At 40.6% G+C, this 16035-nt stretch overlaps 1 protein-coding gene across 1 annotated transcript; it reads right to left on the bottom strand.

The window, feature by feature from the left end:
- Positions 1-1476: 1476 nt before the first annotated feature.
- Positions 1477-12791, bottom strand: angptl2b (angiopoietin-like 2b). The gene is made up of 5 exons (XM_044196231.1): positions 12127-12791; positions 6453-7357; positions 4042-4235; positions 2806-3076; positions 1477-2665 (listed from the first exon to the last, which is right to left on the bottom strand). The coding sequence occupies exons 2-5, from the start codon at positions 7330-7332 to the stop codon at positions 2466-2468; spliced, it is 1545 nt and encodes a 514-aa protein (XP_044052166.1). The 5' UTR covers positions 7333-7357; positions 12127-12791; the 3' UTR covers positions 1477-2465.
- Positions 12792-16035: the final 3244 nt, after the last annotated feature.

Here is a 16035-nt window from a genome sequence, read left to right as displayed (position 1 = left end):
AGTAACACATAATTTAGCAGGCGCAAAATTGATGCGACACAACAGATAAAAATCGGCTACTGCCATCAGCAAATGTCATCCTATTTGCCGATAGGCCAGTAGCAGTCAACAAGGCTGATACCGATGTTTGGCCGATATATCGGTGCATCTCTAGTTTATAGTTTTTTGTTCTCATGAGAGAGATAGTAGGTGTGTGATCTGTATTACAAAAGAAATGTTAACACAGGGTGCTAATTCCACCAAAATAGTAATCTAAAGGATTAACATTCAGAATCATAGTGTCCAACTTTCCTGTTTAGAGGAAAGCATAATGCTGGCATAGCACTGTCATAAATAATGAAAATTGAACATATGAACATGAATTAAATTTTATGAATGTTTATGACTGTTGTCATTAAATGTCATTGGATAAACAATGTCACTTAAGTTAAATGGTAGAGTTGAGAAGCTTCTTAAAGAGTAACTAAATCACCAAACCAGCTGAATCAGCTGAAAAACAATGTATATGGGTATTTAATAGTGTTGTTGATGGGTTCAGGTCCAAATCTTGACATTTTAGTGCAAAGTATTTGAATTCTACATATTGTGTTATAAATTTGCATAGCTACTGCCCTCTACAGGTTGAAACCCAGCTCTTTCAATTGAATCTTGCTATTGGCTGATCTGGACGTAGGTGTACATGGTTGCAGCTTTCGTCACCTACCAACCCCCCGCCCCGCCCCCTCCTATTTCAAAAGTCACATGTCACTCGTTTCGCTGCTCTGTTGTAGGTCTGGGCCTGCCTCCAGTCTGTAGGTCTGTCCAGTGCAAGGCACCGGGCTCACGAAACTCAGATCAAACTGTCAAACTAGGCAATGCTGATCAAATATGAGGATCCAGATTCTGTTACTGCATTGCCTATTTCCCGCCTTATATGTTATCAGAAACACATTTTAGTGTACTGTTTAGTTGTAATTTGAAAAAGTTTGTGACCAGGCCGCCATTTTTTCCTCCTTAAAAACAGACCAAGCACCGCGCCGTTGCTCAGCGCTACATAACGTCACACGTTTCCTTGCTCTGGTTGATTGTAGGTTTATCAAATTGTGCCCCCTCCCAGCGCTACCTTTGTTGATAGTTTTTAGTTCTAGAGGCATTTTTTGAATTTCCAGGTTATAGGCACTTCAGCCAAATTTCTGGGGTTTTGGGGTTGCTCTTTAAGGATATAATTAATACAGTGTCTTATGTAATAAACTGTTATAACACCAATAGCACTGTCATGACAGATCTGTGTCAACCTTTTAGTGAAATTGACATTATTAGCCAAATTACACTTAATGACTACAACACATTCAAGTTTAATTCATGTTCATTACAGTTCATAACAGTGTTATGCCAGACCCTTTCAAATATGTGCTCTTACTTTCACTTTTGGAAAATGGATAAATGCTACTAAACTAAGTATGCTTTATACCAAGCAACACAAAAAAGATAAACACACAAGCTGTACATATTTTATTGCAACTTAATAGTGACATAACATGTTTTAATACATTATATTACAAATGTCTTTTATGTACAAACGCAATATGTTGGATCTATTGACATCAACAAACCATTCAATTTATACAGTAAATACAGTGCTTGATTCATACAAGCAAATTGGTGGATGCCTGTTCAAGCAATTCAAGATTTCAAAACAAGTATTTTTAAGGAAAAAAGCAGGACTTTGAAGAGAGTGTACCTCCTCAAATTTTGGTGGTGAGTTGATTTTTGTTCTTATCTATTAAATGTTGCATAAACAGACCATTAATAATGTGAGGTATTGGTATTAAAAGTTTTGGTTTTATGTTAGAACAGAAAATGGCACCATTTTTATAGCATATTTTATTGTAATTGACAAAACTGGCCAGAATATCAACCCTGTATTACAAGTCAATAAATGTTACCATTCATATAAATTACACATTTTAAAAATGTATTTAGAATGAAATTAAAAGTCACTGGATACGTTTCCTGTGTCAACCTCATTTGCTTGTTACTGCAAAAAAAAAAACTTTACATACATACTAAATATATATTGTTGGGTTTGTATCTCAAAGCTACTTAACTGAATTATTGTGATCTGTTCTTTTCATGTCAAATTAGGTTCATATTGTCTTTCTCATTCAGATCAAATGAGATTACTGATAACTAAGCAGGGTTTTTGTTTTTATCAAAGACAGTGTATTTAAAAGAACTCCTGAGCAATTAACACATCTTTACTTCATATGTAAAAGGTAAAAGGTACAGACAATTGAATATATTCTTTGAATTGTCAGGAGGTACCAGTATATTGGTCTAATGTTTTGATATTGCACTTTCAACATCATCTGTCTTGGTCTGGTGCCACTCCATTAAACAAAAAAGATAAAGTTTGCATGGATTTTAGGAGCTGTAAAGGTTTTTGTTTAATGAGAGATACAGTACGGAATGTGTTCCTTGAATGCTTAGTGGAAGGTGTTTGGGTTTGGACGGATCATCATGACCACTTTCTTTAATGAATAGGCTCCTCCTCTGAACTCAGCCCAGTAGACTCCATCTTGGTAACGGCTGCGGTAGTGTCCTCCTCTGTACCAAACTCCATTCAAATTTGAATGGGCACAAGAGTTGTACCACCAGCCTCCCTTCTGGTAATGGGCACAATTGCCTAGAAACATCGAAAAAATAAATAAAACTGTAAGGCTGCGTGCATAGACATACATTTTGCATTGAACACATATTTTCCATTATTGGTTTTAAGCTGCCAAACTTTGTCCAGTTTAATACTTTTCTAACATAAGTTTTTACCTGTATATGCATCATGGTCTCTGTCCAGTGTTGTGAACTGTTTGCCGTTATGCCAGGTGAGGGAGTCTCCAGCGTTGCCATGGTAACGTCCCACCCTTAGTTTGTAGAAGTCAGCCTCAGGCTCCACTCTGAAGCTGGCATACTCTGCAAACACCTTCCTGCCAGACCAGTCCTCCAGCGTGACCAGTAGTTTGTAGTTTCCCTGGTTAGTCAGCCAGTAGATGTTCTCCAGACCAAGCCAGTACTCGCCATCAATATTGCCAAAACCTTGCTGTGAAGTGCAGTGAAAAACGCTATCAGTAAGATTATGAAATCCTTTCTGAATGATCTTTGAAAAGCTTTGAACAGTTAGTTTGGATATCTGTGGAATGATTCAGGGTCATTGCTCGTGTTCTGGAGGTAATTCGCTCTTCTATGGGGTTGTTTATCGTCAAGGAACATTATTATAAATGGACCCTCTGAGTCAAGTTTATAGCTTGCATCGGGTGTCCAGATTTCCACTCGTATTTTGTTATTGAAAACATAGCAGAATACAGTGCATATTCTATGAAATCAGACATACTGGATGCTGTCTTACTGCTTTGTTCTGGCTCCAGTCATAATAAGTTGTTGGTAAGTTGTAAGTTGGTTTGTGGTATTCCCTACCCCACACATGCTTTGAATTATGGAAACACCCCTTCTGATGAGTGTACAAATGTAATTTCTGATCTCATGTGGTTTAAAGGTTTCGTAAAAGTCTTGGGAAGATCTCCATTGTTGCCCAAGCTGAGATTTATTCAGGACTCGTTTTGGCCTGCAAACAAATGTTTACCAGTGAACTGCTTCTCCCTGTTGGAGTGATTTTCCTTTCAAAAGATGAAGAAAATGGGTTCCCCTGAATAAAAAGTTATGTTCTACACAGCCCTGTTTATCGGGTACCTGATAATAAAAGGTTATTTTCTTATGAGGAATGCCGACACAACTAACTAATGTGACATTTAAGTCTAATATTCCCACATTTTTATTTTAGTGTAAAGTCATTTGCAAAGACCAACTGATTTTGCTGGAATTAATGAGTCATGAGGCTGTGGCAGTGACAGAGGCTGGTACTACATCAGACTTTTACAGCCATTTTTAAAGCTTAACAATTACCTATTCATTACTGGTTCACATCTGGTTAGTGTCAAAACAACCTACATAAGCCACTAGCTTCACTCCAAACTATGAGTTCCTTGATTTGGTGTGAGGTTGTCGCACCTTGTATGTCTCCCAGTTCCTGAAAAAGTTGACAGAGCCGTCCACCCTCCTCTGGATCACGGTCCAGCCACCTGGGTCATGTCTCTGGTCACACCACACCTGCATAAGCCGGTTGGCATTCTCTGGCTTCACCAGGTACATGCCGCTGGCAGTGTGGCCATCTTCCAGAGCCTGGAGACAATCCTTAAATGGACCTAAACAGAAAGATGACAACAAGACATTTACAGCATGTAAAATCCAGTGAACAGTATCTTTAAAAGTTAAGGAAGGGAAATGGAGAAAACGCCATAGTGACAAAGAGTTTTTCGACTCTGCCGTAGGGAATCCCATTTTTCAGCAGAAGCTCTCATTTTAACAGTAGAATTGACTTTGGCTGCTCCTCTCACAAGGGAAATGGCTGCCGGCTGTGCAGCCAAAAGAAACACTGGCATGAGGGCAAAGGGAATCCTGACTAGTGAATGATGAAACAGTAGCAAAAACATTCGAGCATCTGCAATGCTTTACAGTGCAGGATTATTATTTTACTTTAACTTAGGTTTTTGTATTTTTTATCATACAGACCCATCATTTTCAGTGGTGGCATAGACATTAAGACCTCACATCATGTTTTGAAGAGAGGATTTCCGAGACTAAATTAATTTAAAGACAGCTTGTAAATCCTTGTCTTAAACTGCACTTCTCTGCCAGTAAGTCTGCTGAAGTTTTTTCCCATATTGGTATAAGTTGTGTGAAGTAACTGGATAGCCTCTAAAGCATGTTATGAAGATGTAGTTCTTGTTTACAGCTGAAAAAAACAACTTAATTGGACACAGCAGACAATACTTATGCACCATCGGCCGTGCATTATTCTGCAGCATTATAATTCATGCTGAAAATGTTTTGTAGATTTTGTGCAAGGTCAATACTGTTTTATTGGATTTTATGGTGCAAATCAGTGAAACCTAATTTACCTGTATGCCATTACGATTTTATCCCAAATTCCTAACCCAGTATGGAAAAACACTAATGGGGCAACTGGCTCCCCTGGTTCAATTGGCTGTGAAAGTGTTTAAGTTCTCAAGATTTCACACGTGTGTGGTTTGCCAACTGGCCTGTATTACAAAGAGTTTAAATATAATGGGGACAAATGAAAAAAGAATAATGGGTCAAGCAAAGGGTTAGAGGTGAGGGAAGGGGTGCATCAACAGTTTGCAAGAGATATAAAGAAAGAGGAGGTAGGCCTATATGAAAGAAGAAACATAGCACTTCAGTTACAGTTACATATGTCATGAGGTCCTGCTCAGCTGACATGCCAAAACATAGAACCATAAAAGTGTTCGCATAATATGAATAGCCATAAGTTTTTCTCTCAGTAACAAAGTTTGTTTTTGGTTTTATTACATCACTCTGGGTGATATCTTTCTTTTGGCCCACTTTCTGTCATCCATTTACTCTCAGGAATGTCTCTGTTGAGCAGATACAAGCCAGAGAGCTGCCCTGCCCTGCCCTGCTCTGTTCTGCCTGATAAAGTCTGCTGCTTTGGTGGAACATATGACTGAGTCTTGCCTGGTGCAACTGGAACAAATGACATCACTGACTCCCGATATCTCTTTCTGTTCGTACTTTACCCCTCCCCCTTTTCTTAGACTCCATCTCTCTGTTTCTCTCTGTTGCTCTTTCAGGTCTCTCTCTTCCTCCTTCTAGTCCTGCATTGTGTGGAGCTCTCTGTTCGTGTTAAGGATTTATGCAACTTTTTGGGGTGTTAGTTGCATGGCTGTGGGCAGGAAATTACTTGCCTCCTTTCAAACATTCCATACAAAGGCTACCGTTCATATGCAGCCTAGTGAAAATGGCAAGCAGCAGCACAGAATGCCAATGGAAAAAGCTCCCAGTAGTCATGTTGGGAATGGTTTGTTTTTTTTTGTTCCACCATTTTAAAAGTGAAGTCTCTCAAGAAAAAGGCAATAGACTATTCACTTCAACTGATACCACAAAACACCCTTCACATCAATTTAAAAAATGTATCATTCACTAACTTGAGAAGCCCCTTGGGGTTGGATCTAGCTATCCATTTAGGCACATGTATTTACCCTGCTAATATGCTTTGTGTTTTTGTGTGGGTTGAATCATGGCAATTAGATGATGTGCATCTCAAAAGGCTGTAGACAACAGCCTTTCTGTTCTCACTTAGAGCCCTTTGCTCTGGGAATGTGGGGGATGTATTTAAATTGGCTATGACTGGAAGAATGGGTACTTGGTGTTGTCTGTGATTTAATGATTAAGAGGTTCACAGTATTGAAACACAATCCTTTGTTTGTGACCACTGTATGTGATGGCAACTGGTGTGTTTGGTAAGAATGCATCAAAAATAGAACTTAGAGGAGTCAAATGTCTTTTATTTAAAATTTCAGATTGGACTTTGTTAGACTCACCAGAGGGCTTGTCAGTCGTGGAGGGGCTGTGTGTGCCAGTGGGCATCGTTGGAAGAAGAGGTGGTAGAGATTTCTGGTCACTCTGGATCTCATTGCTGATTGGGTTGGTAATTCGTGGAAGGACAGGTGGCTGGTAAGGCTTGTTGAGAGGTGGTGATGGTGGAGGTGGCTGAGGCCGTGGCTGGGGGACGGGCACATGACGAGGGGGAGGGCGACTCTGGCACTGCTCCTCCAATAGGACAATAAGAGTTGATTGGTTAGTGGCCAAAGAAGCCAAGTGCTGGTACTTGTGCTCGAGATCTTTGTATCGACTGGTGAGCTGTTGCATCTCAGAAGTTTGGTTCAAGATCTTGTTCTCCATCTGAGCCAATTCTAGGGCATTGTCTCTCTTCCTGATGATCTCATGGAGCAGCTGCATGTATAGCTGAGTGACTCTGGAGTTCATGTTTCGGCTCTCCTTCCTCAGAAGCTTGACCTCGTTGACAATACCTCCGTCCACCTCTACCAATTGCTGCAGGGTCTCAATCTGCCTCTTCTGTTTCTGTAGCTCCACATTTAGCAGCTCTAACTCCTGTTTGTTGACCCGATTCTCCAGCATGGCCTCCGGCTCCTTGGAGTTGACACAGATGGCTCCGGTCACTTTCTGTTGAGGCACAATGAAAGTGTAGGAGCACTTGTCCTGCAGCTGGTCAGCTGGAGCACGTTTGCTCCTTCCAGCATAGAGAAACTCTCTTCCTAGACCATCCTCACTACTCTCAAATTCTTGGGTCCTGTCCCTGCCATGGCTGCTCTCCGACGGACTCCCCTGAGTCTGCTGGACACCATAAGCTAGTCCATTAACAAGAAGGAGACCCAGCAGGACCATTGAAGGGGGATCCATGAGTTTGTGTCCAACTCACCAAAGCCTGAGGATAATGGGGAAGAAAATGGAGAACATGATTGTATTGTAGTGAAAAAACTGTCATAACTGACTCACTTTTGTAGTCAGTATGTAGAAGACTGTATAAGCATACCTATTCTGAGACGTTTTTCCTTACTATTATAATTGAAAGCCCTCAGGATTGGGCTGCATGCTCAATTTGCCTGGGCATCAGTGGAGTCCTTCACAGCTATGCTGATTGAGACCAGAAGAAGACTGCCCCTTAGGATACACTGGTCATATCCTCCATTAGCTGCTAGGAGCAGGCAGGCACAGAAGCCCTGTGCACACACATCTCAACCTAGGCAGTGCTGGAGGTCATTACAGCTCCCAAAAATATGGATTACCGAAAAAGATTAAATCTGAAAGGAAATTGTCGACTTGCTCTGTTGAGTGCCCCAGTGGCTGCCGTGACTTTCCATGACAGGAAACGCATTCAATTAATGTGTAATATATAAATCAAGAATCTCATGGTTGCCACTCTGTACATATCACTACTGGCATGAGCACACACTGCTGTTTTCCCAATGGCTTAAGTGTAATTCATTAAAGGCATCTGGCCTTGATCCTGATATGTTTAAATCAGCTTTCCACTATCAAATGTATGCAGTGCATGCTGTTTGATTAGTTACTAATCCCCTCACTGTCCCTAAGAAAAATATTTCTTTTGTCTAATGATGTGCTGATCTCTTTAGTCAATTGTATTACTGTTAGTGGAGTGTGTTTAGCTTAGTTTGCTGTGCTGGCTCAGGTTCTCTTTGGGCGACTGCCACTGCTTGTCCTTGACACACAGAAACACTCCTATCTGCTCCCTACTGCAGGCCTGGACATCTTTGCTTATGGAAAATTTGAGACACTACCAGATGATGCTATTCATGGAACTGTTTTAAACATTGATTGTGTTGCATCAGTCCTGTCCAAAGCCCTTACCAAAAGAAGGAAATAAGTTGCATTTAGACACTAAAAAGCAATTAATCATTATTTATGTGTCCACTTGGAACATGTCTGTTTCGGTTTTGACTGTTAGACTAAAAACTTACTTTAACCATCTAGCATGCTCTAAAATAATCCAATTAGGGATGTTACATAACATTAACGTAACTGTCTCTGTATTCATTTCTTTTTTTAAATCTGAGAAATATCCCTGTTTGGATTATAGTTTCTCTTAAATTGTGTTTCCTCCATAACTGGACCTTATGGCAAAACCCATAACTTTTCTCAAGAGTTAATGAGAATGAGTTGCTTAACTGTTAGCCCCAGAATTCAAAGTGTAGACATTTTTATTAGAAAAATAAGTGCAGGCAGGTTTTCGTAGATGATGTGGTGTTATTAGGGGATGGCACTGAGTGCTGAGGAGAATGTAACTGCTGTGTTAGGATATCAGGGCCTTGAACTCCTGGGGCACCTTAATTGAAAGCTGCTGCATATTGGATTACAGAGGGGTCCTGTGTAACACCTCCCCAGAGTCAGAAGGGGCCTGTCTATTCAGAAAGCATTATAGTGAGGCCTATATTGGCTTGGTTTTGAAGAGCTGCGTCAGTATTGCCAATCTTACAAGTGCTTTCCTTACACTTTTGTTATAGCTTATCTCTGTGTGAAAGATAATCTACCATATAATATTCAGCACAAAATTGGGAAGAGAGCAGAAATGTTTTTGTCTTGTTAATCCAGGCATGCTGCCAGCACATTAGGTTGGAGACATGGAGAAGAGAAATGCAGCGCTCTCCAAGAACATGACCCTTGGCACATTCGACCCTTCTGGCTTTATCTGTCTAGAATAGAATGTGTAAACACTTCTTTTTACTTAAACTTAAAGGGGCTTTTGCATACTGTACTCTTGTGTAACCTGTCAGTCTTTTCGATATTATAGTTTACCTGCCCAGAAAAAAATCACCCACAGTACAGAAGAACGTACGGTCTGATTCTCCCATGTATTTTGTTAAATCGCTACCTTAAAGTAGCAAGTCCTCGGCTGAAACATGACTGCTATGATTTAAAAACCAAAAAACCTCAAAGAAGAATGTAGTTTCTGTTTCAAATTTACCATGAAACTGTCTTCTGTCAGCACAGTATGAGGTCTTTCATAGTACTAATCCTGCTAACAGTCGGGCTGTATGATGTCACCTCAGCACATGGTTATTGATGCAGAAACTGTAATGTAAATATTTTTCAGACCATTCAAAGAAATACTTTTCAATTATCACTGAAATGATCTTATAGTTTTATAGATGAAGCCCTAAAGAAATCACTTTATTCCCTGTCAGTATCTCTGTGGCTCTGTAATGCCGAAAAGAGGACACATAGTCCTAATAGCTTACAAGTAGGCCCATACCAAGATAATAGAGCAGCCTAGAGCCTGTCCCTTGTAATGTGCTGATGACTGTATTTGGCCAGTGGCTCCTGCGGTTTCTCTCCCTGGAACATGATCTCTGTCTCTGAGAAATGCCGTGTGATTTGCCCCCGCTGCGGAGGAGTCCCATGTTGGACGTCGTTAGCCCGGAATCTCCTGCTCTAGGCTTCACTGCACTTCAAAGCTGAGGGGAAAATGTTTGCAGCTTGTGATGAAATATGTGTTTGTGTGTCAGTGTATGCGGTATGTGCGTGTCTGCAAGTGTTTTTCCGTCAATGTGTTTTTTTCAAATAACACTTGCTGGGCGCAGTCTCCCAGGGACCTGAGACAGTCCCATCTGCCCTGACAGAGACAGCCTGTTATTAACCCATCCACAGTCTGCCAGAGGAAACAACAGAAAGCATCCTCCTCTACCTTCGCTGTTAACAGCCCCCACAGCTCATTATTGTCCTAACATCAGTTCACTTTAACAAGCTGCTATTGACTGGTAAATAGCTGCAGTCATTTACTGGTGTTGAGAAGTGTCACATATGTTTACTCTGCTCAGGGCCTAAAGGCGAATGACTGAAGTGCAGTGAATAACCACTCTCTTCATAATTTGATTGGCAACTCAACTTTGGTAATTTCTTGGTTAAGTCTGCTTCACACCAAAATGTTTTGGTTTTACTGTCTTCAGTGGTAAGTCTGTGTTTACACGACTCCTCCTTCTGGATTGTACTCAACGTTAAATCAAGTGTGATAGGCGAGTGTAGCGGATAGGTCAGTGTGTCTCTGACCAGCGCTGTGCTCCAGCCTTTTTGGTCATGCTCAGCACATATTAATTAGAAGGTGGGCAGCCTCGCTCAGACTGGCTAATGTCTCTCACCCCAGCCCCTCTCATTTCAGTGTGAGCATGGCATTCCTCACATTCTTCGTCACCTCATTAGAGTGAGCTGCCATACACACATGGAGAGTCAATGGCGGTGGCAGACGGAGAGAGCTAGACCCTCTAGACGCAGGACCACTACTCCCCTTATCCCCGCCGCCCCTATAAGACATACTGTAGCTACTGACCCAATTAATTCCCAGTGTCCTACTTTCTGTGTGAATGCTTCATAATCACATCATCATCCACAACAGGAGATCACAACACAACTACACAACACCTAATTTGTCAGTAGCCAAAAAGAAGCAGACACTTTGCAGGACGGCTTTGTGCTGCATGTTCAAATTAGCGCCAACTCTGCTGAGAACTGGCAGTCTCCAGCATGACACCCAATATGTGTTGGATCACAGTCAAATTCAATTTGCTCATGGTAATCTGCACTATTACATTACCTTGAGGGTGACCTCATTCTTTCCTCAAGCATGTAATCCTCGTAAGTGTGTAACATGACATGTGGGACATGATTAACCCAAACTACCTGCCCAGTTGGATAGTTTAGGGCAGTATTTATTTTGACTCTCCATGGAGCAGGAGAGTTCAGGTTTTTATTCAAATTTAGGTTTTGCTCTGTGTCTCATGCTGCTTGGTGCGTTCTTCTTCAGTACCTCACTTGTGATCTGAGTCAGACAGGGAGGCAGGGGGTCTCGGGAATTTTTTCGATAAGTTCCTGCTTTCTACCTCAAAGCCCCCTTATCCAAACACTACCCTGGCAACAGAAACAAAGACGGGATTCAACTGCCTGCTTCCCTGTCCTCTTGAGCCCAGGGGAACATCCTGAAGCTGCAGACTGCTTGACATTGTCAGGTAATCTGTATTTTTTAATTTTTTTTTTTATTTAGAAGTGAATGGTACTTAGATATTAGTAAAGAAACCTCTGTCAGCATGTATCATACAGAGATCTTGCTGTACATCTTCTACACACCCTCTTCATTGCCCATTTGCCTTTATTTTACCCCTTTACGCTGAATCTGTTATCAGTAGTGAAGAAGCACTTAGCCTTGAGAACCCGCTTCCCAGCATCCCTCTGCGCTGAATTAACCCCCTTGACCAAGTCTATCAGAGTCATCTGTCTGGTTAGTCATCAGAAAGTAGAATTACCCTTTGGTGCCAAACAGTGAGTCAGATAACATACTGCATGATGACTGCTGCATTTAAGATCAAACAAATTCATTATGTAAAGGGAAGCAGCTTGAGAATGAACAGCCAAAGTCTGACTTCAATCAGTTTAACAAAATGACAAAATAATTGCTTCCCCGTTATGCTAGAAATGTCACTGGGCTCATTGATTCTGTGCACACTAACAACTTGTTTCACACCAAGAAAGGTCATCATTTGCTCTGTAAGATTACTTGTTACTAACGTGGACAATAGAATGGAAGTCATGTTTGAATTAACGTAATGTACATGAGCACTGTCCCTGTTAAATAAACCGATAAAGATGATAAATATATAAATAAGTCAAAGATTACACAATGCTTACGAGATAACTGTAGCGTATTGATGAGGCTCCCTCAGTTGCCTTGCCCTCCTGGCAGAGCTGATTGAAGTTTCTCCTGGTAGAAAGTCATCCCAAGTGTGAAAGCTGCACCCGTGCGTCCTCCTCTCCCACTTTCTGCCCTCTGCCCGTCTAGTTACTCACTCTTTGTCACCTTAGTCCATTCCAGCAGTGGAGAGGTAGTGGTGTTTTTAAAGCCTATTATTAAAAGACCGTCATTAGCCCAACAGAAGCTTAACTTGCCAGAAACTCTTCAGCAGACATTGAGTAGATTGTTCCAAAATCCACTTGAAAAAGTTGGAACACTTTCAAGAGACACCTGGTAACTTTAGTTGGATGGTGGAGGTAGTTTCCTGATAAATGGTGAGAGTCCAGGGCAGGTTGTGTACTGTCTGTGGCCCGTTAGTAGAAGACTGTCACTTTTCTGTGGGCTGAATCCATCACTTCTGCCTCACAGCTCTAAGAGGCTGTCTCTCTCAACTGCACCTCTCTCCCTCTCTCTCTCACTCCCTCTCTCTCTCCCCCTCCTTGGTGCTTTTAAATGATGAAAAATCCTCTAGCAGTGTTTCAGTAAGCAGACAAATTGAGCTCAGAGCCTCCCCCTCTCTCTTAAAAATGAACACATTCTTGTTTAAAGCAACAGCCTTCTTTCTCCACCCCTCCTCCCCATGGCACAAAAGAGATCCACAAGCATGCACAACACAAGCCACACACACACACACACACACACACACACACACACACACACACACACTACTCAAATTTCCAACCCCCTGCCCCCTGGCCACTGGTTCACCACCACCACTATTTCTGGCTTGTACCGCATGGTTCTTATGGTGGTGGACAGCACTGATGTTACACTGATCAGATCCTAATTGGCCGTGAATGAACACTTGCCCCAAGAGAGATGGAAAGAGGCTGACAGATAGGAAGCAGATCCAGGTGTTTGACTTAGACCAGGTCTGGCTACTGACCCTGGTTTATAGCCTGGAGGTGAGTTGTCTGAAACTGGCTAGGTCTGTGTTAAAAGCATCACACTTGAACTACATCTTGCTGGGGGATAATTACGCAATAACTTGAAAAGCAGAGCTGTATTTACTTGTGTCCATGTGTGTTGGTGGAGAAAAGGATATGAAACACGTTGTCATGTCAGAGTGTGGACAGTCCTGCCAATGCTCTATAAATTTCTCAAGCGAAGACTTGGCTTTGGAAACGGTTGCCTTGGCTGTTGTCTGTTGTTTTTGTGTTGTCTTCCTGTTTTCAGTAAGATTTAGGTTTTTGCCCAGCCAATAATGCTGTCATTGGGTTTCCTGTTTCTACTGAGATTATTTAGTATTTAATAGTTTTCTATTCAGTGCACATAGAAATGTCAGAGTAGCATTTTCCTAAGAACTTAATTACAGAGGCATTTACACATATCTCACAGCTATTAAAAGTAGTTCTTAATCTGGTATTAACTGCTTTGTCAGCAACTAGTAGTAGCACCAGATGGGCAACTATGTTCATCACTTGCCGTTAAGTGTTTTTTAGCCTTGAGCAAATAAAAATTAGGCATCATTGCTGCACCTAACAGTAGTCATCTTATCAAGCTACAGTTTATCATATTTCAGTGTTTTATTGTACCTTTGTGTTAAATAAAATTAAAAGTTTGGCTGTGGACTTTGTTTTATAATGCGTAGGATGTGTGATTCTCCCCTCTGGAGTATAAACATTAAATATGTTACAGATGGTGACTGACTTTTATGTGTGTCAACTATAAACTCTAAAAGTGTTGGGATGCATATAAAATAGGAAAGGAAGGGGAAAAATTAACAATGAGAGAGGAAAAAGTTGCATGTCTCTCTCGTGTGCCAAAGTTTCGGCTACATCACTTCCATTTAGGTGTTAAGTACCAGACATTTACATGAGCAGTAGTAGCTTTTTAAAAGGCAACTCAAAAATTCTAAATAAAATGCAGAGCATGGTGCATAAGTTAATAGCTGAAGTCTTGCAGTTATAGTATGAATTTATTCTTTAAATGAACCCCTTTTCTACTATGTATGCAACTATTCAGGTACTCCTACTGGTTGTATAATGTACAATCAGAGTTTTCCATTGTATTGTTTTAACTTTCCATCTACTATTCCCTTTAAGCCTCTAGAATTAAATATTGGCCTCAGTGCATCTCATCATCTCTGAAATCCAGGCTCTTGTACAGTTTGCATTCATGTGTTTTTTATCAAGGAATGCTCTAGTCATAAAACAGTCATACTTCAACTTTAACCAAATGTAGTAAGATAGGAAAAGCTATTTGCAATAGGTAGCAAATAACCCTTCTGATCTCAGTTGCTGTAACATCCTCGGAGCATGATTTAGTAGTAAGTGAAAGAAAATATTGTAAAATACAAAGCGCTGAAGATGCAGACAACTGAAAGGAAAGCATCAGCTTACTGTTTTTAAGAATAAAATATCTATAATGAAGAATAAGCATAGTGGATATTATCCTTATGTAATTACATAAAGGATTATATTAGTTTCACATTCATGTGTGATTTTTTTTTTGTTCAGATCATGGTTCAGTATTTAAAGGCAGACGGTCATTGATTTCTTCCACGGTCGATTCAATTTCTTTCTGAAGTGAATGGAACCGTCTAAATGTTTCCCCTGCTGACACAGCGAGAATGTACAACTGGCTTTATGAGACAAAGTTCCTGGCAGAAGATTTTGGACCAGCAAGAAGTGGACAAATTTATTTCGTAACATCCAAGATTAAGCCAGCCCGAAGGACCGGTCACACATTTGAAAAGCTAATTCCTCAAAGAGATTTTTGATCAAAGAAAATGTGATTAAACTTTAGCTCTCATGCGTCACATGTTGTACTGAACTGGTATTATTCAACTGTTTATACCCATCTTCTTCTCTTTCCTCTCCTAAATGACAACTGCAGCTGACTTTGTGGCTAACTGGTGAATGGCGCTCTTACTCATCTGCTGGGAAGCTGAGCTGCTTTTCAATGTTGAGTGTTTTGAGTGACTCATTGGGTCTCATCCAAAACCACGGTGTTGGTGCAGTGATTAGTTCTCTTTCCATTTCTAATCCTCAGCAGGTGGAGGAACAACGGATCATAAAAATGTCAGGGGGAAAATGTTACTCCCATATTGAAATAGTAACCAATCAATGCATTTTAAAGCTGCTAGCACCACATGGGGGAGATCATGGAAAGTGGCTTCACATTGGAAATGTTTCACAGATGGGCTTCTATGTTGGTGAATGAATGAGCATGTTTACCAGTTCATCTGGGATTAGCAGGAGGAAAGCTTCTGTATTGTGTACAATTTGTGACCAGTTAAATAAAAATGTAGAAAAAGGGATAATTGCTTAATAATGATATTAATTTTAATACTGTCTTTGCTGTTTTCCATTAAATGATAAACAGCCCAAATTAACAAGTAAATGTCAGATTCAATAAAACGTAATATTCAACTAAAATAATAGTCACATACAGGCAATAGCTGCTAAATTAGTGAATTGTATTTTGTATCTTCCTAGAGCAACTTGCATGAGAGTTTAAACAAAACAAGCTTACACAGATATGAGGAAGTGAAGAAAGAGTAGTGAGCCTGCAGCACTTTTGTATGTCAAACAGCTTTTTTAGATCAGTACATCATTTTAAAATTAGTATGCAAGTGTTTCAAATATTAGAATATAAAAAAGGCAGTGTAACCTGCAACTTATGTTCTGTTCTGATGTTCAATATTACAGCTGTAGTCAAAAAAGTACTGCAGTGCCCTACTCATGTAGAAATACTATTGGGTAGAAAACAAGAGTAGTAGCTTGCAAAGACGGTAGGAGCACTTTAGAATGACACACAAACAGCAGAGGCTTTCTTCCATGAGCAACAACGCACCTCCTTTA

The sequence above is a fragment of the Siniperca chuatsi genome, linkage group LG5 (assembly GCF_020085105.1).
Source record: "Siniperca chuatsi isolate FFG_IHB_CAS linkage group LG5, ASM2008510v1, whole genome shotgun sequence".
NCBI lineage: Eukaryota > Metazoa > Chordata > Actinopteri > Centrarchiformes > Sinipercidae > Siniperca > Siniperca chuatsi.
The sequence above is the reverse complement of the archived record's forward strand: the minus strand, read 5'-3'. Positions and strand labels throughout refer to the sequence as shown.